A 24746-nucleotide genomic window follows, 5' to 3' on the forward strand; every position below is an offset into this window, starting at 1 on the left:
GCCTGTTTCAGAAAGTAACTTGTGATTCATGCTACTGAATCATATAGCAGAGGATTTATCCAGAACAGATGATGGGTGCCAGGACCCTCAGTGAATGCCATGCCTGGCAACACTGCTGGTCATTCATACTGTCTCCTCAGGGGTCCAGAGACGATATTTCAGGAATAAAGTAATATATGCATTACCTATATGCCATGAGTGAGACTTTGAAAAACGTGAGTCTCTGCCCATGGCAGGGGGGTTGGAAACAGGTGATCTTTAAGGTTCTTTCCAAGCCACACTATTCTATGATTCTATGAATCTATGATATAACTGCCCCTTCAATAAATGTACAACTCATACTGATACCTGTGGGAGAAGAGTGAGTTCCAAATTCAAATGGGCAAAATCACATCTAAGTTTACCAGATTTTATTTCGTGTCAGTCATATGTTTCTGAAGAGCTGAAGCCAACAAATTGAAAGCAGCAGGCAAGGACAGGGATGGACTTCAGGCCTACCCAACTGGCCAAATATAGGCTGAACACTTCGGAAGACTGCATCCTGTCCCTGTATCACCTCCTTTCACTGTGAACAGACAGCTTGGAAGTTTTCATTTCTTTGACTGGCTGAAGTTACATTTAATCATCAGTTCTTCTTTGTCCTCCCTCAAATAGACTTTATGGAATCAATTAATTTTAGGTAAGACAAATGTACTTTAATTATGTTCTCCACATGCATACTAGGTTTTATTTTAAAAAAAGAAAATAATCTATTTAAAGAGTGTAAAGAAATCTTGTACATAGTTCCCTGCAATACGTGTTACCTTTGGTATTTGTAAATATCATGTTTATAATTCTGAGGGGGAGATATTCCTGTAATACTATGAGCACAAAAGCTTCTACGTATTCTTATTCTCATGTGTGTTGTATATTCAGACCAGCAGCTAACAATATGATTACACTGGTCATACAGCAGCCAGAGGCTGTCTGTATCATTCACTGTAAGCTCTTGGTGTTAATTCTCATAACACTAGAACAAGGTCGATGTGCTGTCTTGTAACTGTGGAAAGTATAAAACTCCAGTGCTACAAAGTCTTTTTCCATATATTCTGACATTATACCATGCTTTGCAAGTTGCACACGCAGGTTTGTTTGAGGCTTTGGATCCAGTTCTGAGTATCACAAAGCCAGCACCCTGTTGTGTCTCATCATTATAATTTTTAGTTTTGGTAATACATAGGAGCCACTGCAAATGGCATCCCGTTAGACTAAGGCCTATACAGATGTGGGCTCCTGGGCAGCCCCTGCTTTTTTAAGTACAGTCTGTCAATTCAACACAGTAACTTCTCAGATTCTCTGGCATCATATCTTAGAGTTTTGGAAAGGTTCCCTATAGCTGATTACATATACTTCTTTAAACTAGATCCAAATGTCAGTGCCTAGGTTTAAAAGTATTGGGCCCTCTCCACAAAAGTATGCTTTATCACATATTATAGACATTAGAAAATAAATTATGCAAAAAACCAATTATATCATCTTGTCTCTCCCCATGAGCATACAGTTGTTCTCTGCAATATATGTAAGGCAGCTTTGCTCTTCCTAGTTTAAATGCTCTCAGGCTTTCATCAGACTCTTTTACATTCTAATTTATCTTACTACTATTTTGAACTGTTGTCCTTCCTTCTAAGTAAAGAATCAGCATCTCTTTGTGTTCTGTGTTCTTGGGAAGTGCAAAAAATTCTGGACTTAAGTAGACAGAAAATCTAAATGGGTCTCAGGTGCATGCGACTGAAACTCTCTCAACCAGTTATGGTACCCAGCAGGATGCAAACATCTTGAACTCAAAACTATTCAGAGCAAGAAATCCATTAGCTATTTTCTAATAACTTCTTTAAGATGAGTTTTCTCCTTGTAATTTTGTCTGGGTTTTTTTTTTACTGTACTCTGTGCCCATCATCTCTTCAAATTCAACAGATAAATTTGAATATACTTTGAATAGCAGTTGAATAGACATGATAACTATTAGTGCCTTTTTAATTGACTGGTTTAAAAAGCACTTCCATGTTAACACTCATGTTTCTACTCTCACATACCCCACAGCAACCTACCTCTGACCTTGGTCTCACACAGTCACTTGTCCTTCAAAGTATTCTGCTTCATGCACCCACGTGCCTTCCAGAAAAACCTAGTGGAGCAGACACCCACCCTAATTAACAAGAACTGTTATCTAACTAATCTCATTAGACACCATAATCCTGATTAAAATGTCCAGGTGGCCAACATTTAATGGGATGAGTAAAAACACGGATCCAAAGAAAATCTGCATTTTTAATTGTCCTCAAATAATAAAATATTTTTTTTTACTTCCAAAGGCCTTCCACAAGTAGCGTTACCTAAAAAGAAAAGGAGACTTCACAATAGTTTTTATAGGAACTACACCATCTTACACGCCCTCAGTAGCATTTCAAATAAGCATATATTAGGCAGCAATCAATTGTACATATCTATCAGGTTGGCCACTATATGTGTGTGTATAAATGTGTATGTATCATCGTACATACATATATGTAGGCTGGCTGTCGTACTTATGAGATGCTTAGCAACCAGGAGATAGAAATACTGACTGGAACACTAAATTAGTTGCATCTTTTGCGCAACTAGAAGAATCAAAGTTTGAGGAGTGCTGTATCCCATGAAACAATTGCTATAACCGATACATAACCAATATAGTTGTTTCATATACATATATTTTTCATATATATATATATACATATATATAAAGCACCTATAACCATATTGATAAACATTCTTTGAAACCTCTCTTGACGGCAGAGGTAAGAACAGGTGTCAATCTGTTAGTACCTCAGCACTTTTGTTTCCAGCCTCTTCAACTTCACCTCTTGCCACTTTGGCTATACTTGTTTTGGTACTGTGAACGTACAGTTTCTACTACGCAGTGCATGGCCCAGTGACTCCTGGGAGTATATCTGCTCTGTCTCTGATAACCGCTCTGTGAAATACTGTCTTCCCTGCTCAAAGCAAAATACGGCAGCAGATTGCACAGAAATGACCTTACTGTAAGCTAGGGTTTGCCAGTGTTTGCTAGGTAATTTTAAGTATGCTAAGCCTTCTAGCCTGTTTATAGTCTAAGAAAGAACTTTATCTTAACTCCTCTCTTGAGTACCCTCCTGTTAGAAGGAAAGCCAACCTGCTCTAAGATACTTCAGGGTCTTTCCAGCATCATGACAGATATTAATGGTACGTATTTTGTACTATAAACTCTGTCTGCTATTTTTCATGTGTTTTCAGTAATTACTGGCCAAAATTAATCACTGCCAGAACTCCATTTATTCAGCAGCTGACCCCCCTAGATAAATCTATCCATCAAGTTTAAGCGGCTGCTGTACCTGCTCTGGCTTAGCTCTACATTGACAAGTGGTCCTGAGAAAATGCTCATTCCCTTTGCTACACAGGTATTTATTTCAGGAAGGTTTGTCATAATTTACTTCAGTTTATCTCATTTCATGGTTCCCGGTTGTAAAACTTTGACAGAGAAAATGCACTTGTTCCTACTGGAAGGAATCACCATTTTGCTGTTCTTTACTATTGCAGGCATCCACCAAACTCAAAATATCTGCACCGACTGATGGCTTAAGCAACATCAATGTACAAGTAGCCAGACCCAGAACCTCAGGGGAATGGATGTCCCTGAGCACTGCTGATAGAGATCTGTAAAATAAGGAGTACTGGAGAGAACAATAATCACTGTTTCTGAAAGCACAAGATTAGTGGGCACAAGAAATCTAACCACATCATTTAGGATGATGTAGAAGCCAAAAGTATTTGCAAGTCCAATAACACAACAGACAGACTGATGAGCAATAGATCCACTGATGACAGTTAGCTGTGATGCTCTGGACACGACCTCTAGCACAGACAGTCTCTAAAGCCCTGATTGCTGGAAACAAGAAGGGCATACTACAGAAAGGTTTTTCTATATCTGCGCAGTTTCTATACTTGTCCGCACCTGCTGCTCACTGTTGCTGGAGAAGACATCAGAGCAGATGGCCTACTGCTCTCATAATACTGTAGATCTTGTAGTATCTTTGAAGATAAAGGCCGCCAGTGCCTTTGTCATCATGTAGTATGTATCAGACCTCACGAAGAACATGCAGACAGGTTCACAGTCTTTCAGCAGTTTCATTAATCAACCTAAGGATGCATGTTGATGTTCTTGGTCTTAATTTCAGACAATTGTTCCTGGCTGTAGAGTTTGGATGGAGTGATTTCCCATGGCCCCACTTGGGGTGAGTTCTAAATCTGTGATGGATTAGGCAGAGATCACTACAGCCATGGGCTGGACTGGAGCGGCTACACAGCTCCCCCCTTTGCATGTAACATGAAGTATGTGCCACACAGGAGGAGGCAGGGACAGTCTCCTGCTCCCTCTCCACCATCTGCCAGCAAATCTCCTCCTGGATTAAGCAAGTTCAGTAAAAGGTTGTCTGTTATCTGTCTTTATTTCATACAGATATCCTTCCACTACCCCTGCCCTTTGTCTGAGCCCACTGCAATATGCTTTTTGGTGACCTTCTATAACCTGTCTTGGCTTCCAGTTAAAGATTGGTAAAGGCACTACTGTGTGTATGTACAAATGCAATGTGTGTGTGTGTGTGTGTGTGTGTGTGTGTGTTTGTGTGTGTGTGTGTGTGTACACGTGCATGCATGATTTTGCAAATCTCAGTAGGCAAATGACTGTAAGCTGTTGTTTCTCTTGTTTGAATCGTCATCTAAGGGCACTATGTCTAACAAAATTTACCTGCTAAAATGCATCCTGGAAATTGTAAAGCTCCAGTCTTGCTTGCATAAATTTAAATCCCTGCATGGTCAGAGTTGTCCTAAAAGATTTATGTGTACTTATCACTTTTGGGAAAAAAGGTGTAAGAAACTGAGAAAGTAGTTAATGACTGGTGTTTTAGAATAGCAGAATAATAAAGACCAGCTAAAATTTCTCATTCATCCATAGAGACTTATGACATTTTCATAATTTTCAGACACAACAATTTTGTGTTCATGCAGCTGTCAAGAAAGTTGTGGATTATAAACAGCCTCACAAGTCATGGCAACGCAGTTCTGAAATACAAAAATATATTTGCAAAGAACTTTCTTTACTATTGAGCCAACTTGAATGTTAACAAAAACAAAGCAAGCATGCTTTTTCACATACCTAAAAAATATCTTGGCCTATTCCATAAGACTAACTTTTCTAAAAATGAAGGTACTTCATTTTTGAATGGCCTTATCCACTCCTAGTAATATTATAACAAATAACTTAGGATTTACGGACTGCCCAAGTGACTCCAGTTAAGGAAGAAGAAGCTACACAACATGTGAAAGTATTTAGAAAGTAATTTCAAAATAATTCAAGAACAGAAACATGCTCAAAGAACTTTAAAATGCTTCTGCCTTTAGTCAGTCACACAGCCAATCACAAAACCGTTTGCAGTCTTGTATGGTTCTTTCAAGGCTGTTCAAGCCTCATTGCAAGGTCTCCATGAGGAATGAAGGAACGGGTCTGTAAGTTGTTTATTTTCAGTGCCTCAGTGCCTTTGTGCACTCTCCTCTAGCCATTGTCCTTGTGCTGCTGGATGCTACAGCAATGCCCCAGCATGGGGTGGGTGCATGGGCTGCACCCAGCAGGTGCTTCAGAGCAGTGAGGGCAGTGTGTGGCATGCAGCCCATGGGCAGGCGGGGGACATGCTCTTGCCCCCATATCGCACTCACCAACCAGTGGCAAGCAGGTGACCAGAGAAGCAAGTGAGCTTCCAAAACAAGAGGGGCACTGTCTGGCAGTCAGGAAAAACAGAATTAATGGGGGCAGGGGCAACACTCACTCTCCTCTGTGTACTCCCCTTCTGTCCTGAACGTGCCGCAGGCATGTCGGCTAGGTAAAGTGTGCGCAGGCATGAAAACAGGCATGCTGTGGTAGCCCCTCTGTACAAAATCCATAGCCCCAGCACCACCCTGGGAGCATGGGCCGGCTGCAGGGCACGCTGCCCCTGACCCCACCAGCCACCAGTGTGCCTACTGCCCCGCTGTGCCTGCTGCCCCGCTGTGCCTGCTGCCCCGCTGTGCCTGCTGCTGCTGCTGCTGTGCCTGCTGCCACCCATATGCCTGCTGCCCCAGTGTGCCTGCAGCAGCCCGTGTGCCTGCAACCCCACTGTGCCTGCTGCTGATGCTGTGCCTGCTGCCCCGGTGTGCCTGCTGCCACCACTGTGCCTGCTGCCACCACTGTGCCTGCTGCCACCCATATGCCTGCTGCCACCCATATGCCTGCTGCCACCCATATGCCTGCTGCCCCAGTGTGCCTGCAGCAGCCCCGCTGTGCCTGCAGCCCCACTGTGCCTGCTGCCACCGGCGTGCCTCTTGCCTGCAGCCACCCGTGTGCCTGCAGCCCCAGTGTGCCTGCGCTAGGCTGGGCCTGCAGGCATGGCATTGACATTGCTGACAGCTTGTGTCATGAAAGCTGCCTTCCTGGCCAGCTGAGACAGAGCAACGACGTTTCTCTGCCAGCCACATCTCCAAAGGCACTGTGCATGTGCTCCTTTTGCTTAGCTAATACCTGCTTTCACTCTTTTCCCAGATTTTTTTTTTTTTTTTACTTTAAGCATGCCTGCCCAGACTGAAAAACATTGCCCTCTCTCTGAAAAAAACCCGAAGTGAGGCAGTTTTGCTAGGAAGGTCTTTGTTTGTTTAACCTTTGGGGAAGCATGCCTAGTGTGGGCTCCACAGGGCAGGGAGGATTTGTGGCGTTTCATCTGTCACCTACTGTGCAGCGGGGAACGTGGCACAGCACCCATTGGGCCAGGCAGCACGGCCCCCTGCACAGGTGCTACATCCCCCTCAGCTACGGCTGTTTGAGGCACCCTCAGCACCTCCTCTTTTCTGCCCTCATGCTCCTATTCTTGCACATCGATGTGCATAATCCATTAATTACTTCTGACCAACTCATCTGGAGTTTTCAGTTACGTTTGTAGGGGAAAGGTTCCTCCTTGTGCTTATTTTTCCCACAGATATATATATATGTGCGCTATAGCAGACAGACACTCCAAGCTGAAAAATGTATGACTGCATTCATGTGATGCTGGGTTTGAGCTAACAAACCAGTCTTGTCTTTGTGTCAGAGCACAAACTAAGCAAGTTCGTGCCCATCCATCATATGCAGAATAAGCACACAGAGTTTTCAAGTAGTCCCAAAAGGCTTCCAGTTTCTCTTGCCAGTTGAAGTATCCACATAGTTTAAAGCCACACTTTGACCCACTTGGATCGTTTTGTGATCTCAGGGAAGGTCCTCTAAGTTCAGAAATTACTTCATAGAAAAGCCACTTGTCAGCAGCAAAGTACGTTTTCTACATTTCTGTTACACACTGATTCTGGAGATCACAGTAAGAAATGAGCAAACTTTACAACAGCACTCCTGCAAACATCCACTCAAGATTTAAAACCACACCAGTTCTATGAATAACTGATTAATATTATCACAATATTATTATTTCCAGTAAACTGGAATAGCAGAGCCTACGTGAGCAGACTGCAGCAGAACACAGCAATGTCCCAGTTTGGTATCTAACCAGTAAGGACACACTTGCTCCCATAGCCAGGATTGTGAATGACCAAGCAACAGCCTGCCATGGCCATTTGGAAGCCCCTTGCTAGTCCCAGGACTGCTAGCCAGTTGTGTGGCCCTGCTCTGGCCTTCCAAGCAACCTCTACAATGTACTTCACCTTGGTGACTTTTCCTAACCTTTTTATGTCTTGTCTAGGTAAACAAGGGGACCTCAGAAGACTTTCAGGTTGGGTTTCAGCCCTTCATGACACCATGGGAGCACAGGGTTTGCTTAGCCCTCCCACGACCACCATAATTTCACAGTTACTACAGTGGTTATTGTACATGTGGAGCGGGTATCCATAAACAGGTCTTCAAAGTCTGGAAACCACCCTGGCTACATCAAAGCAACAATAAATGCTGCTGCAATCCAGAGTCGCTGGGTTGCAGATTTGATGTACCATCAGCAACTGTACTAGTGTAAGTCTTCAAAAGGGTAATGTTATTTTGCCCGGTGCGCTTGGATTTTTTTCTGAACCTACCTCTGGTGCTTTGGCCTGCTTAGCTGCTCAACTTCAAATTCTGACAGTGAGTGCACTAAGTACTGATACCGTAAAGTCAGTCACGGAGAAAAACCCTCTAAGACTAGCATGCTCACAGTGCTGTAATAAAATATGTCTGCCTTCTAAGGCCTCAGATCTAATCTAAAGAATGCCTGCCTTCTAAAATTTCAAATCTAGTCTTAGAGGGTTTTTCTCCATGACTGACTTCACAATATCACTTTCTGGCAACCCAGGTGGGACACTGCTATTGAGCGTCAGCAGCTCTGTGGGATCACAGGAATTACAGCCAGCACCAAGGGATTCTCGGGGAAGACCTCTGATCCCTGCACCAAAGACTCCAAAGCAAAGTTCCCCTGGTCAGACGTAAGGCATTCTTTCTTGTCTGCGATACCTGCCCATAACTAAAGGTGAAAGTCCCACTGGGTTCGGTTATTGAAGGCTCTCCTGGAAACAATTTGTCTGCTAAAATTTCTGTCTGACATACTGAAGTGTGTGTGTGTGTGTGTGTGTATATGCATATATATGTATGTATGTTTTGTTGGGTCTTTTAAACATATAGAGAGAGAGAGAGAGAGAGTCATGGTTTAATGCTGGCTGGTAATTAAGTACCATGCAGCCGCTGACTCACACACTCCTTACCCAGAGGGATGGGGAGGAGAATCAGAAAGGAATGTGAAACTTGAGGGTTGAAATAAGAACAATTTAATAATTGAAATAGAATAAAAATGAAAAAACCCAATAATAATAACACTAACAGTTAAAATTAAAAGGAGGGAGAGGGGGGGAAGTGATGAAATCCAAAGGGAAAGGAGGAAAAAAAACAAGTGATGCACAACACAACAGCAATGACCAGCAGGCCCTGGCCAACCCCGCTCCCCCCCAGCTGGGACATCCCATGGTATAGAGTACCCTTTGGGCTAGTTCAGGACAGCTAACCTGGCTTTGTCCCCTCCCAATTTCTTGTGCCCCTCCAGCCCTCTCCCTGGTAGGACGTAAGAAACCAAAAAGTCCTTGATTTAGTATAAACATCACCCAGCAACAACCAAAAACATCAGTGTCCTATCAACAGAGCCAAAGCACAGCTAGCTACTAAGAAGAAAATTAACTCTATCCCAGCCAAAACAAGGACATACATATATATATATATATATATTTCTGTCTCATATATTACACTCTGAACATCTGAATATATTTAAATACATGTGCACTGTTATAAAACTTTAAGTGCACTAAAAGAAAATGGATGTTGGTCAGTCCAAAGAGCGTATTGTAAAGAAATATCTGTTGGGATGTATTTTGGGACACTGGAAACAAATAGGGGGTGGTTCTGGGGGAAATGTAACTAAAAGAAACGTAGTTAAATACTGTAATCAGTGGTGGCGGTTGTATAAACTGGATGATGGAGAAAAATGGCCAATGAACAGCACTTTGAATTATAATATAAAGTTACAGCTGATGTTGTTTTTCAGGCAAGAAAAGAAATAGGACAAAGCTTTATATGCTGATACATTTTTCACTTTAAAGAACCACCCCGAATGGCAAAAAGAGTGTGGTAAAAATTTCCTTCCAGTGATACTTTTGTCTTGGCTTTGGAAAAGGATAAGAATAGGTCTTTGAAAAGGTGCTGCTCTGCTTGAAGTATAGGACAGAGATGTTTAAAATTATATGAACAAAGAAAGAAGACGATTTAGAGTTAATGGTTGCTCCCCAGCAGAGATTGAGAGAGTTCTGACGATGATATTAATGACGTGAGCAGCGTAAGAGAAAGTGGTTGCAGGCGAGCTGATGAAGCTGGTGTCAGGGAAAGTGGCTGTGAACAAGGACAGCAATTTAGTAGGGCAGAAGGTTTTAGCCCAATACAAGTCAGATGTGGGCCAATCAAGGGGAAGTTATATAGGCTTCCCTGCGCCAGGCTGTGGGAAATGAAGGATGCATTACAGTGAGGGTCCCATTTTCAATAACAAACTTCAATAACTGGAAAGCAACCACTGGAAATTATGGGGACAACCCTGAGAAGGTGGCTAGTATTTTTGAAATAATGTTTAAAACACAGGATCCAGACTGGAAGAATATAGAGGTGATAATGTAGGTTTTGTTTGATAGTACTGAGAAGGAGATGATTTGTTGGACAGCTAGAATGAATGTGGAAGCTCAAGTTAACTCAGGAACTTCACAAGGAACTGTGGAGTATCACTTCCCCTGAGTTGGTCCAAACTGGGACCCAAATACTAACTGACCAAGGCAACCTTTAACTCAATATCAGAACTGGATTTTGTTTGGAATTCAAATGCTATGCCTAAGGCAATAAACATGTCTGAATTTTATGAGATTAGGCAAGATAAAAAAAGAATCCCCCACAGATTTCCTGAATAGAATGAAGAAAGTAACCCACAAATATACAAATATTGCCCCTGAAGCAGAAGAAGGACAAAATCAATTAGCCCCTCTATTTGTGGGCCAATCCTCAGACGATAGTAGAAGAAAATTACAAAAAAATACAAGGAAATCATGCTCAAGACTGGAGAAAGTTGTTGGATGTTGCTTGAATTGTACATAGAAATAGAGATAGTCAAAAGAGAAGAGTAAATATTAGATTGGTGGCAGTATCAGAGGAAAATACTAGAATCAGTGGAAGGGACTGAGGACAGGGTGGACTCCCAACAGGGGGTCTCTGGCCCGGGCCTTGGTTGGGCAATCAATAAACAATGTGCACACTGCAAAAGGGATGGACACTGGAAACAAGAGTGTCCACTTCAGAATCAGATCTCCTCTGCACCCCTGCTCCCAGTAAGCAAAAGAATCAGATCTCCTCTGCACCCTTGCTCCCAGTAAGCAAAAGACTCAGATCTCCTCTGCACCCTTGCTCCCAGTAAGCAAAAGACTCAGATCTCCTCTGCACCCTTGCTCCCAGTAAGCAAAAGACTCAGATCTCCTCTGCACCCTTGCTCCCAGTAAGCAAAAGACTCAGATCTCCTCTGCACCCTTGCTCCCAGTAAGCAAAAGACTCAGATCTCCTCTGCACCCTTGCTCCCAGTAAGCAAAAGACTCAGATCTCCTCTGCACCCTTGCTCCCAGTAAGCAAGGAATGAGGGGGACCAGAGGAGTCTCTCCCAGTGGAAACTCTAGTTAAAGCAGAGGTAGGAAATGAAGAAGTTGAGGTTTTGGTAGATATTGGGACTACCTACTCTGTTCTGAACACTTCAGAGGGGGAGCTGAGCAATAAGAGTATAAGCATTGTTGGTGCAACAGGGACCTGTGAAACTCAGCCATTCTTTAAACCTTTAACAATGAAGATGGGAAAACAGTGGGTTACTCATCAGTTTTTATATTTGCCAAATTCTCCAAAACCATTATTAGGGAGAGATCTACTCAAGATTTGGAACCAGAAATCTGATTTTAAAACAGGGAAATAAAAAATTTATTTCTGGAAACTAAATATGACAAGGCAGCAGCTTTGTCATATTACAGGATATGTCCTCTGAAAGGAAAGATACCCATGGAGGTAGAAGATGCTGTAAATCCTATTGTATGGACTGGAGAGGTTCCAAGAAAATGCAAAAGAGCAAAACCGGCGTGGATTGACTTAAAGCCTGGATCATCCCTGGTGAGAATTAAACAATATCTGCTAAAGATGGAAGCTAGGAGTGGGTTGGTACCAATAATTCAGAAATTCTTGAAGTACAAATTGTTTGTGAAGTGTGAGTCCAAATATAACACCTCTGTTTTGCCAGTTAAAAAGGCCAATGGTAAAGATTAATGATTGGTGCAGGATTTAAGAGCAATGTATCAAATAACTCAAAATATTTATCCTGTAGTAGCAAATCCATACACATTACTAAAAACCCTTACAGGGGAACAGGAATAGTTTACAGTTTTGGATTTAAAGGATGCCTTTTTCTGTATTCCCCTGGACACCAAAAGTCAGGAGCTTTTTACTTTTGAATGGGAAAACCCAGAAACAGGAAGGAAAATCCAATACACTTGGACAATTTTACCACAAGGCTTTAAAAATAGCCCAACAATCTTTGGAAATCAGTTGGCAAAGGAGTTAGAAATTTGGAGAAAAGAAAATTATTAGGAAACAGTACTACAATATGTGGATGATACTCTGATCACAGCAGAGACTAGGGAACTGTGTCTTTCCCTAACCATAAGCCTTCTAAATTTCTTGGAAAATAGTGGATGTTGAGTATCAAAGGATAAGGCTCAAATTATCCAGGAGTCAGTTACATATTTGGGGCTTGAAATCCTGAAAGGCCACAGACAATTGGGGTCTGAATGGGAAGAGGCTATTTGCCACCTCCTGGAGCCTAAAACTCTCAAGGAATTATGAGCATTTCTCAGGATGTGAAGGTGTTGGCTTTGCATAGCCAGTTACGGATTATTCATGAAAACTCTGTATGAGCTATGGAAAAATTCCTACGATCGGTACTACTGAAAAGATTCAAAGCCTCAAGAAAAAAAAAAAAAAAAAAGGTGGGAGGGAGAGGTGTTGAATGATGCCACTGTATAGATACCACTGTATATACATTTATATCAAAGTATTCTGTTAAGGGAAGGTTGCTTGCTCAGCAAAGGGACGAGATGTCTGAACTCCCGAATTATCACATTCTGATTTAATGTTTAGCTATATGTTAAAGAAATCTGTGCACAAAGTTTAGGCCAAGCTGACTTTCTGAAGTTGTTAAAAATGACAAATGAAGGGACTTCTAATCAAGGGAGTCAGCCTTGGGAAGGACAGGAAACAGAGAATGGATGGGGAAAGAACACCGTTATCTGAAGTTACGCAGAAAGAAGCCTTCAAGTGAGGAAGTTCTGGCCACAAGAGGAGACAAGTTGATAAAGTGTTGAAACCCACAGCAAGTTGGTTGAACAAAGGTAATTTTGGCACTGGGAGATCGCGACCTCCAACTCAAATAGCTATCCTGGAATAGGGCAAACCCCAACTTGGAGAGCATGCATAGTAAGTAAAAAAACTTCAGTAGCACTGAGGGTGTGTACTAGTTTGCATTAGAAGCGAGAAACTTGAAACCAATCCTATACGTGAATGAAAATGAGTATGTAACACACTATGAATGTGCAAGTACTCTACTGTATATGATGTCTACCCTCGAGTAACTTGGTGAGCACGCTCACAGGAAATATTCCCCTGTGCTCCCAGCGCTGTAATACAGAATGCCTGCCTTCTAAAGCTTCAGACCTAGTCTTGGAGGGGTTTTCTCCATGATGGACTTTACCACATCAGCATATTGAGATGCCAGTTAAATGTTTGCATTTTCGCTTGAGTTTCATTTGCACGTGGTTAAATTGCCACTTCTGTGCAAATATAACCAGACCTGTGTGCTCCATTACTACTAATGCACTTGTTACCTTGCAAACCTCAAGTAAAACTCATAAACTGGGATAAGACATCAACAGGAGTCCCAGGTATGCAAGGAATGCACTACTAAACATTTTGTGATGCACAGGAGTCCCAGATATGCAAGGAATGCAGTACTAAACCCTTTGTGCTGCAATTTGCAGTTTGCATGTTACAGACACCTTTTCCCCTGCGCCCCCCCCCCCCCCACACACACACACACACACACACTCTGATATTCTTATTTTCTTATATTCTCATATAAGGCTATGACATGCCTTGGCAATGAAATGTAAAATATTGCTAATCAAAGACTTCAATGGACACATAACTTTAATTGCCCCAAACACAGAAAGGACAGAAGTCATCAGCTCCTTTACTCCATATTATACACATCACTTTAATCACAATGAAGAGTCAGGGGAGTAACTTTTGATGCAATATTATGCAGCTGCATTAGTTACCTCTTATTTATATCTGGGCTACCCTGGTCATTGCTGAAGCTGCACAAGTAACAATCGGGGATGTGTCACTGCGTTGTACTTAGTTTTGCTTGTACATGCTTGAGTTAGTGTACAGTAGCAAAATGATGAACAGCTGAAAAGTAAGCTGGTTTCAGGTTGTAGTTGTCAATAGAAAAACTGCATAAGACAATAACAAGACATGAATGGAGGACGCAAAATGTTACTCTCACTGAGGAATGCACTGTGGAAATTCTGATGCTTGACTTCGTAATGACATCTGCCATTGCAATGTGGCCCCATCAAAACACTTTTGTTCATGTTACTATTTTTTCCAACAACCACTTTACTTTTCTTACTTCTAAATCTGATCTGTCACTGACTGTAGCCGTGCCTTGACAACTTCCTCACTGTGCCAAACAGCTTCCCTGAAGCATCCTACTTCCCCAGCTAGGTGACAAGATGTCAGGGTAAGGGCTGTAAGCAATTCTAGGTTTTCACAGGTCAGACAGGAGAGGCCAGCCCCAAGACATGCACTTACTCTGGCACAGAAACACCCACTTAATATGAAACTGAAATCATTAAAAAGAACACGATGTAAAGATGTGTGTGGGGGATGTAACCTTATTATTGTCCTCTGGTTTCTGCATTAAGAGGCAGAGAAAGACATTCAAAGAAACAGAACTAGAAAGAAGGCATGTGCTTCCGAAGCATGGGTGGCTGGTATCAGTGTATTGTAAGCACTAATGAGGAACACAGGAGATATAATAATCCTATAACACAATAAATAGATGCCTGGTTTTTCTACAACCAAAGCTAATTGGTCTGGATGCTTTATATTTGCTTCTCATATAATATAAAAGTGCTCAGAAGCAGGGGATGAACAAGTTTCTTTTTTAAGCAGTTCCTCTAAGAATTGACTTCTCACTCAGATTTCCTGCTTTCTGTTTAGTTGTGCCTGTTTGGACTTGTTTCATTGCCAGTGGCATCCACATGTCCCATTGCAGAGTCTGGACACAACCACTGCTATAGCAGGCAGTGGTCCCAGAGCAGCTGACACTCCCTCACTAGCCCAGTTTTGTGTGTCTCATAGGAAAACTGGTCCAGCAAACACGCAACAGCAGAATGGTGCAAATAGCCTTGAAAAGACATTCACCAAATCCAGTACAAAGATGAGCTGACCTAGCTGTCCCAGCAAGTCAGTAGCACAGCAAGACTGGGATTCCCAATGTATACATCCCCATCTGCTGGGAAGAGGCAGATACCTTCTCCTGATTCAGTGCTGCAAGAGGTGACTTTCTCCCTTTGCCTTTTAACCATACGGAAATACACCAGTCAGTCCTGTTTCATCTTTTCCACCCACTCTCCTTGATAATTTTCAGCCTACCTGTAATTTGCTATCTACCTTCAAATGACAAGCTTTTCTTGTTTAAAATAGAGTATTTTGGAGCTGAAGAGGTAAAAACAGATGTTAAGCTTTTCCTGTATTTTACCAACACAAATTTACTATCGCAAAGGTTTATAGCAAGGCTTTCAAAGCTTACCATTCACAGATGATTAGTCATGCTCTGTATTGTTATTTGATAACTAAAATGGGACTTCGTTAATTTGCAGACATTCTTAGTGCACTGCTTAATGTCAGAGATTACCAGTTTCCCACAGATGAGCTCTTCTTCCTCCACTTAAAAGGATTTAACAGAAAAACAATGCAAGTATCTCGATTTAAGAGCTGCTTCTCCTGATTCAAAGAGCCAAGCGCTGATCCCACCCCCCCATCTACTGGAACTCTGCAGAATGACAGGAGCCTCTTGGCTCTGCAGGCCACTCTCTGAAAAAAGGCTGGAGAGTAGAGGATCAGAGGAAATATCACTGCACACTTGTCCTGCAGCTCACCAGACAGCTGCTGGTAAGCGCTAATTAGACACTGTGGTTACCAGGCTAAGTGAACTTTTGATCTGACCTGGAACAAGCACTTTTTTTTTTTCCTTATGTTATCTTGTAGAACAAACATCAGCATAGTAATAATAATATAAATGTTAGAAGTGAGGGTTTGAACATCAACTTCCCCTTACCACTGTAAAACCATGAATGTGACATGTCCCAGCTCCAGCTCCCTGGTGTTGCAAACAGGGGTGTGTACCCAGGACAGACACACCTACACCTTGACTCTCCTGACTCCGCAGATCTCCACACCCACCCCATCTAGTCCTCCACACACACATCTGGCCTGCCCACTCCATCAGGCTCTTCAAACCATCCTCACGCTATGCCAGAAGTACTGAATGCAGTTTTATACCTGAAAATATCATCAGGAATTTTTTGGAGTGTTACAAGAGAAAGCTACAGCAGAGTAAGGGTGACAAACTCAGTGGGAGGCTCCCCACTCCTCCTGAAGCGGGCACAACAATCAGTCTGAGAAAAAATGTAAATTTGGTTCAGTTAATTACAAACAGATCATCATTTGGGAAAACAACACCCATAAACCCAGCTACCATTTAATAGCCCTACTCTAATTATAGAGTGGACTCTCAGGTGTCATTCGCTTGTTATTAAATTTGTCTCACAGGATGTTAGCGATATCCCAATAAATTGTTCCAATGCCCTGATCCCATTGAAGTCAGAGCAGAAAGTCATACTGACTTAGCAGAGGATATATTTGGCCTTATAAAGCAGGGAGCAGAGCAAAACAGATCCTCATTCTGTCTTACATTTAACGTCGGAACCTCTAAAATGTAGCTGTAACTTTATCCTTTCTCTAGTCACTGTTTATCTGCTGACATTTTAACAGAGATTTTTGCTCATTTGGGTGGACTCTAGATCAGTCCCCACCAGAGAGCACAGCTGAATCCTTCTGCCTTCTAGGGGTCTGACTTCTCCACATGCATCTGAGCTTGGTGGCAATACTCCCAACATCGAGGATGTAGCTCCAAATCCAATGAGTTACTTTATATAGAGCATGATACTTTAAATACTTTATAATCAAATTATTATTGCTGGGTTTCATTAGGGACAGGAAGTGAAGGTTGATGGTATCCCTTTGTTCATTTTGTGTTCATTTTGACTTCCATTCACTAGATTACATGCTTACCAAGCTACATGGAGGGTGTAAACATTCAGGCTTGCTATACACCCGTGCAGAAAGCGGGGCAACAACACTTCATTCACCCCTGGTGCTGCTGTCTCTGCAGTGCTGGCTGCTGGCAGTGCTCGTTACTGATGGGGGCACTGCTGTTAGAGGTGCTTTGCAAAGGCAGAAGATGATCCTTCCTCCAAAGCACTGTCAAGGTGAAAAACGATGTCGATCCCTTGCTCACTTAACAATGTTCTCTGCAGGGGAAGCAGAAGAGCAGGTGTGTAAGAGAGCAGGTGTGTAAGCTGGGTCTATGCTCGTGATGGCAATGTGGCATAGAGCAGGTGTTGTCAGCAGATGTAAGCACTGATCTCGGTTTCTGCAATGCTGCTAGTCTTCAGCCCTGCTCTGCACCCCAGTAAATAACAATTACATAGCATTTGAATATATGTTTTGACCATTCTCTGTGGTCTCACCACAACTTTTGCATTCACCTAATGAACAACAGTTAGAAGGAGAGGGAAAGTCAACTACCCTACATTCAGCCAAACAGATACACAGACAAATGTGGGCAAACAGGCAAAAAAAAAGCTCCCTCTCTTTTCATCACTTTTCTGTACCAGGGGTACAGAACACCCCAAGAAACGCTAACTACCAAGTGAAAGCATAAAACATCAAAAACACTTTGCTTAAATTAAAAAATAATGTAAATTAACAATATTAAAACTATCATCTTTATCTGCTGCCTAGACCAGGCTCTACCTCTTTGGTGGCTTTGCCGTCTTTAGCCAGAGTTGCTGTCATAGCCACTGAGCACAGGAGGCCCTGAGGAATTTCCTTCAAGTCTTCTGAAAAGTCTTACAGAAAAGTCAGTGACCTGAGCCCAGCTCCTCAGTCTCAGCTCTTCTGGCAGCCTCTAAGCTATGATATGTCTGTCATAGCTAAGACACAGAAATGTGATCACCTGGTGCTTGTGTCTACATGGGGAAAGGTGTTCTGAAGCATTGGCCTTGTTTCTCTTCTGACAGATGTAGAGGACAGGAGTTGCCAGCTCTCAAAACACACTCTGTCCCTGTGGGCTGTGGATACCTATCTCAGAGGAGGTGCCTCGCTTCCCCATAGCTGAAGGCAAGCTGAGCCCCTGGCAATTGTACAGTCTCATAGGGAATATTGTGTCCCACATGGGACCCACAAGGAATCAGTTTCCCCAAATTCCCTGGCTGCATATTTGCAACGCACCTCATTCCCAGGCTAATGCACTGCAAGAGTGAGACTGGGTCACTGATCTCCAAAGCCCATTGCCTCCATCTCAGGAGTAGAATCAAAGGATAGACACCCAGTAATGCTAGATGGGCAGGTGAAACTGAGTGTTTAATTGATCAGATTAGGCGGAGGATGGTGGAGCGGCACACTTGCACTGCAGCAGTGCCCAAGGTCAGAAATCCTATGTACATAGAGGACAGAGGGCTTCTTGTCACATGCAGGAAGCAAAGGCCACTTTTTAGGTCTTCTGAAGATCACCACGCATGATAATTTGCAGTTCAAAACGCCTGACCACAGGCACATCTCCAGTTCCAGTGCCCCCTCCATGAAGTCAGCAGCCATGGCAGCTCTTCCAGCACTGGACTCAGTGCTAGACTGGACAGACTGGACTGTCACCTGCCGGTGCCACCCCTTGAGCTATCCTCGTGGCAAGGAGATGCCAGTTAGGAGCTGACCACCTGCATAACTAATACTCTACGCCCAGACTGCACGGACAGCACTTGCCACACGGTGGATCCCTCCTCAATGCAAAAAAAAAAAAAAAGCCTGAGAAGCTAACGCACAAAGCAGTCAGCAGCAAAGAAACAGCTGATCTCTGGCTCCAGAGTCCTCCCACTACATGCCTCTCCTCGGATAAGGACCCTTGAGCCATACATTTTAGACAAATTCAGCTGGGGTCTTTCTTTTCAGACTGTTGAGGCTGTACGGCTTCCTGGACCATGCTATGTTTTCTCAAACACATAGTTGGTTTTTGGTTCAGAAGCAGATGCTTGGGATGTGAATCAGCTCCAGACAAAGCCCTACAATGTCCACATGTACATTATATCTGTATCATCCGTTGTAGTCACGGGAACCAGTCAAAACTCCAGAATGGCATAAATACAGTGAATAAAGTCTAGGGCAGGGGTCCTCAAACTTTTTAACCAGGGGGCCAGTGCAGATGCAGTGGCAGGCAGTCATCTGCGGCTGCTTGGTTCCCCCCCCAGCCCCCGGCAGGGGGGGAGCGGGGGGGTCTGTAAATACCGGGGGCGGATTGAGGACCCTGGGGGGCTGTATCTGGCCCGCGGGCCGTAGTTTGAGGACCCCTGGTCTAGGGGATGTTTAGGCTGACCAACTTTAGGCATAGCTTTAGCGTAGGTCCTGTCTGCACTTTTCAGAAAAAAAGTGTCTTGTTTTCCTGATTTTTAATTCTTAGTTCACCTTATTCAGCAGTAGTGATGTGTCTCTTCCAGCACACCAGAGCTAAGTAAACTTGTCATATCCCTCCAGCCCACCAGCCCCTAGGCACTGCTCGTGATCCAGGTAAAATTCCAAGTCAGCCCATTTATTATTCCCTCCATAGACACAACCTATCTAAGAGCAAAGCTCACGGGGGTCCCCTCCCCTTTCAGTACGGAGCCTGTTTTCCCAACTTAGGGAGACAGAGGCCCGGGCAAAAACTTGGCATGAAGACCTGGGTCCGCCGCCGGCTGTGCAGACGCGGGGTTTGGGGTGTCCACCACGAGCTGCTGCACCTGTCGCGCCGCGCTGCTGGGGCGATCGCGATGCGCTGCAGCCACGGCAGCCCGCCCTCCGTGACTGCGCCTCCGTTCAACACCGTGCTGCAGCTAACTGCGACTGGGCAGCACTAAACCAAGGCACAAAGGGCTTGCTGATGCGTGTTCTCCGTGCGGGGCTGAGAGCAGGAGCCGGCTCCCCCGCAGCCTGCGCCCGCAGCTCGCACATGCGCTGCCGGCCTGCGGGCGGCGCCGGGCGGCTGAGGCGGGTGCGCTGCGGCGGCGGCGGCTTCGCTCGCTGGGGACGAGACATTTTCCAGAGGCTCGGTTAAGCTCCCAGCGATGTCATTTTAAGAGGGTCCATAACAAAAGGGAATACACCGTTCCCATCAGGCTAGCGATAATGTCCTCGCCTGCAGCTGTGCAGTGAGTTTAAACCTCTGACAGGAAGATTGGCGACTGCTGTTGTTGCATCGTTTACTGTTACATATGGGCTTCCTCCCTGAAAAACTGGAGATGGCATTTGTCTGGTCTGGTTGTAAAATATGAGATAGACCACGATGGATTTCAGTTCCTCATCTGTGTTTGATCAGCATAAAGGTAAGTCACCTGCTACTAATTTGAAAATCTTCTGGTCCTCCCATGTCTCCCACACAGATGTACTACGATTACTTGACAGAATAAATAAGATATTTTTTATTTTTTTTTTTGCGGGGGGGCGGGAAACCAAACAGGTCACATAGACATTTTTGTACACATGAACGAATTCCTTCCATCGGTTTTAGACATGGATATTTCAGCCTAGTGCTACAGAGTTCTTTAAAAATAATTTTTTTCAGCAGAATAGCAACAGGATCTGACTGTTCTTAGCAGTGACAGATGTACAAATATATTTATTGTTTATATTATATATTGGTCCTCAGGGATATATATAAAAAATTGCAATATTAGCAAACAGAGAAGCTTAAAATGGAGTAAAAATTTAAGAAAAGATTATTTTCCTGTCTGCTAATCTGTACACATTAAAAGGACTAGATGCTGACAAGTGATTGACTTTGCTTCAGCATATCTTAGCTGTATAGCTAAGTGTTGTCATAATGGTGAATTTAAATATCTTTAAAAGCCCCAAAATGAAGATTTCCTACATGGTAAGGTTGCTATGGAAATACAAATGTCTCTTTGATGTCTGTTTTTAAGTGAAATTGAATTTCATCTCTTTATCTGTCAACACAAGCTTCTATGTCTTACAACTTAATCCACGATCAGGAATGTAGTGGCAATCCTTTTATGTTCCCAAAGCAGGACACTGTCATTGTTTGATCATCTGCATTGCAATAAATTTCTCTTTAAGTCAGATTGCCAAATAATTTGTGTGCAGTGGCCACAGTTTCCAGGGCACACCTGCATAGTGTCCAAGCTGACATGGCTGTGCTGGCCCCACAGTGAAAGTGCTGACTGTTGAAAGAAGATGGAGGACAGGAGGAAGACAGAGGCTGCAGTGACTTTTGGGTGGTCGGGTCTCACAGGTTGTAGTTTTGTGCTTGCCTGTGCTTCTTTGGTGAACCCAAAGTAAATGCACTCCATGTAAAGCAGTGGACTCACGGCCACAGTAGCACCCAAAGCCTGCAGCAAGCCTTGAGAGTACTGGTCACCACCAGCCCACCTGGGACCCCACCCTGAGTAGAGGGGAGGAGTGGGAAGCCATCAAGCAAAACTGATTCACAAGAGACAAAAAAATACTACCAGCAAGGAAGTGCAACAGGTGAAGGGGGATCTGTACTGCGGAAATAGAGACAGGTGCCCCTAGGCAATGTGTGAATGATGTAAGGAGCGTTTTCCACAACAGGACAGAAGTGTGGGGCTGACTGAGCTTCTGCAACTCCAAACAGCCGTCCTGAGCTCTCCTTCTGCAGGCACTACAACTACGCTGTGTGCCACACGCCATGCCAGCAGTGCTCAGACTGGGGACGGAGTGGGGAAACACTGCACACTCAGTGCCATGGGGATGGCTGCCAGGGAGCCAAGGGGAGTAGTGCCAGGAGCGAGGCTGGAATATGACCAGGTCTGGGGAAGGAGAAGTCAAGTCTACAAGATGGATAAGGGGGCAGATAGCAATGCAGAAGACCACTGACCTAAACCACCTTACCTGTGTAGAAGTAAAAGAGTTGGGAGGCAACATGTGCCTGCACCTCCCCTAGCTCCTAACCTGCAGAAACTTATCCTGCCAGGTCACTTTACACACTGGCCCACCCTTATTCCCATGCAGCAGCATCTCTGGCCCCATGTCACACTCAGAGCATCTCCCCAGCAAGACGGTCCCCTCCAGATAAATTTGCCCCTCCACCACCACTGCAGGGATGCTGGCTCATTAGATGATTTGTGGCTTACTGTTTGCCTTCCCTGGTAGCTGCGTGGTAGGTGGATGGGGAGTAGGAGCAGACAACACACAGTAATGGGACAGTAAACTCATTGGTTATCATGCAAAAAGCTCTGTTCAAAATGTACTGTGTACAGTGGATATCATCTAAATAGCTTGTTAATGTCTTGGCATATTAATGATTTAAGCAGGCATAATTTTTGTAGCAGGGAGAAGGGGAATATCTTCCATTGGAGCAATTTATAACAACGGAGGAATACAGACTAGCTTTCAAGCACACCAGATCAATATCTGTTGGTCCAACAAAACAGTCCAACCCTCCCTAGAAACCTGTTCTCCACCCTACACATCAGAAAACTATCCCAGCTACAGATCAAAAAAAAACAGCATTTCAGGCTTGAAATACTGTCTCTTTGTGACACTTCCTATAGTACTTCTTATTAATATTTTATAATACTTATCAATATTAACAGCAGCAGCAATATGTGACTTGAAGCCAAGCAACATCAGAAACCTCTCCTTTCTTGATATTGCTTGGTGACATTGTGTGCTGTACCTGGCTTCAAATGTTTTGCCATTTAAACAGAGAAGCTAAACAAAGGCCTGGACTGGTACATTCACAGCCAGACACACACAAGGATTACCGCTTTGTTAAGCAATCAATAAATCCGTAATATTAGAGAGTGAGTTACAATTTCCAAAAACTGCACTCATCCCCCGTCCACTGACCCTTGGCATGCTGAAATCAAATAAACTGCCCAGTAACGTGTCCTGCCAACAAGCCGTGGGAAATTACATAAGGCCTTTGGCTACTGGTGGAGACAAGAGGGTCTATAGCAAAGAGGGGAGTTAATTATATACATAAATATTTCTTCTTTACAATGAGCATAAATTATCCTGTTATCCAGCCTTTAGTTTTCAAGACCTAGTGTTTTAGCAAGGTCTGAATCAGTCATTGTCAAGATCACACACACTAAGCTGCAGCAAATCTATTTAGACCTTAAAAATCCAGTGCAGGAGAAAGCATGCACTTACGTGTATCTCAACAGGCACTTTATAAAGCAGCACATCAGCTGACATAGAAAATCACGTAAAACATGCATTCTTCATCGGAGAGTTGGAGGAGAATTAATGTCACAAGCAGTATTATTTCATTGCTCTGAATCCTATAATCATTCTGCACGTTTCATTATATACTCCCTTTTCCAACCAAAGACAATTACTTTGTCTTGAAGAAATGACATGCTTTTAAAACACTGTAGCTCATTTCAGATACAGTGGCTTTTAACTCTGATTCTGAGGATTTTAGGCACAAATTAAGATGTCACAACCCTTTATGCCATTTTTTCTTTGCTCACTGAGATCCTTCCAGACCTTTCTACACCACTGTTGTGGAAGCCTGTAGTTTCTCCCTGTCTGTGCTCCATACACAGGCTCCTAGTTGGACCTTCTGCCTTCCTGAAGCTGACTTACCAGTAGCACAGCAATTTTCCAAAATGAAATGTAAAATGGAGGGTCAGGCATTTGGCTGTTCATAATCCCTATATCCCACATGGTGCTGATGCCTCAGCCACAATCAAGCTCCCCAGCAGGGTAGGCTTACGGAGGGGGACACAAATGTTCAGTATGTCACTGTCACTCTCCGCAAAACACCCACCCTGAAAACCATTCCTCTTCTGCCCAGGAAGGCGTCTGCAAAAAGTAATGGCCTACAAGCTTTGTGCCCATGACCCCTCATTCCTTGACAGGGTAAGCTGGAGGAACATGAAGTGGGAGATGTCACCTGGAGCAAAGTCCATCCAGCACAAATGACATCCAGTGTAGAGGAGTGTAGAGCAATGAAGCTGGGTTAATTATCATTGGTAATATGCAGCCGTGGGCTGGCTTCAGGGGCGGTGGGTCGGCTGATGTGGATAATGTGCAGCTGTGGCTGGTTCCTGCTAAGTAGTTAAATAGCTCTAGGGGGGATGGAAGAGGAGTTCTGGATGAAGAGAGGCTTGGAAGAAGCAGAGGGAGGAGAGACAAGGAGAGGCCCCAGATGAGGAGAGGCTGGCCGGAAGAGGAGCCCAGAGAAGGAAGACTCCAGGTGCAGCAGAGGCAAAGAGCAGGGTGGGCTGGCCTGAAGAGGATGAAGAAACATCATGGACAGTAGATGAACTTTTGAAACCTTGTGGGGGATTGGCACCTGTGCCAGGGCAAGGCGCAGGAACTACTTACTGAAGTTAACACCTTGTTGCAGCCGGCTAGTTTTGATAGTGCTGTGACAATCCAAAGCCCTCCTGGCATTTCCTGCTCCTTGTCATGTGAAGCATCAGGAGACCACACAACTGTCGTCTTCTTCACGCTCCACCCAAAGCTACACAGGTCATGTTAAAGACACCCCACTTGAAATCATGTCACCCTACAGATATGGAATTAGTGTCAGTCTCCTTTATGTCCTTTATGTCAGATGCACAATACAGGTGTGTGTCAGTTCCTCCTGGCCCAGTCTCCTTTGCCAGCAGGGTGACAGTCTAGTCCAACTGCCTCTCCTTGCACTGACAGCTAGTAGGACTCATGCGTGGGGAAGTGT

The 24746-nt window shown here is 43.8% G+C and overlaps 1 protein-coding gene across 1 annotated transcript in view; it reads left to right on the top strand.

The window, feature by feature from the left end:
- Nucleotides 1-20096: 20096 nt before the first annotated feature.
- Nucleotides 20097-24746, top strand: part of ANKRD55 (ankyrin repeat domain 55) — a 50810-nt gene continuing 46160 nt past the window's right edge. The window contains exon 1 of the mRNA XM_040580612.1: nt 20097-20397. Within this exon, the coding sequence (XP_040436546.1) occupies nt 20358-20397 (40 nt within the window). The 5' untranslated portion in view covers nt 20097-20357. The remainder of the gene's footprint in view (nt 20398-24746) is intronic.

Source organism: Falco naumanni, chromosome Z (assembly GCF_017639655.2).
Source record: "Falco naumanni isolate bFalNau1 chromosome Z, bFalNau1.pat, whole genome shotgun sequence".
In the NCBI taxonomy this organism is placed as follows: domain Eukaryota; kingdom Metazoa; phylum Chordata; class Aves; order Falconiformes; family Falconidae; genus Falco; species Falco naumanni.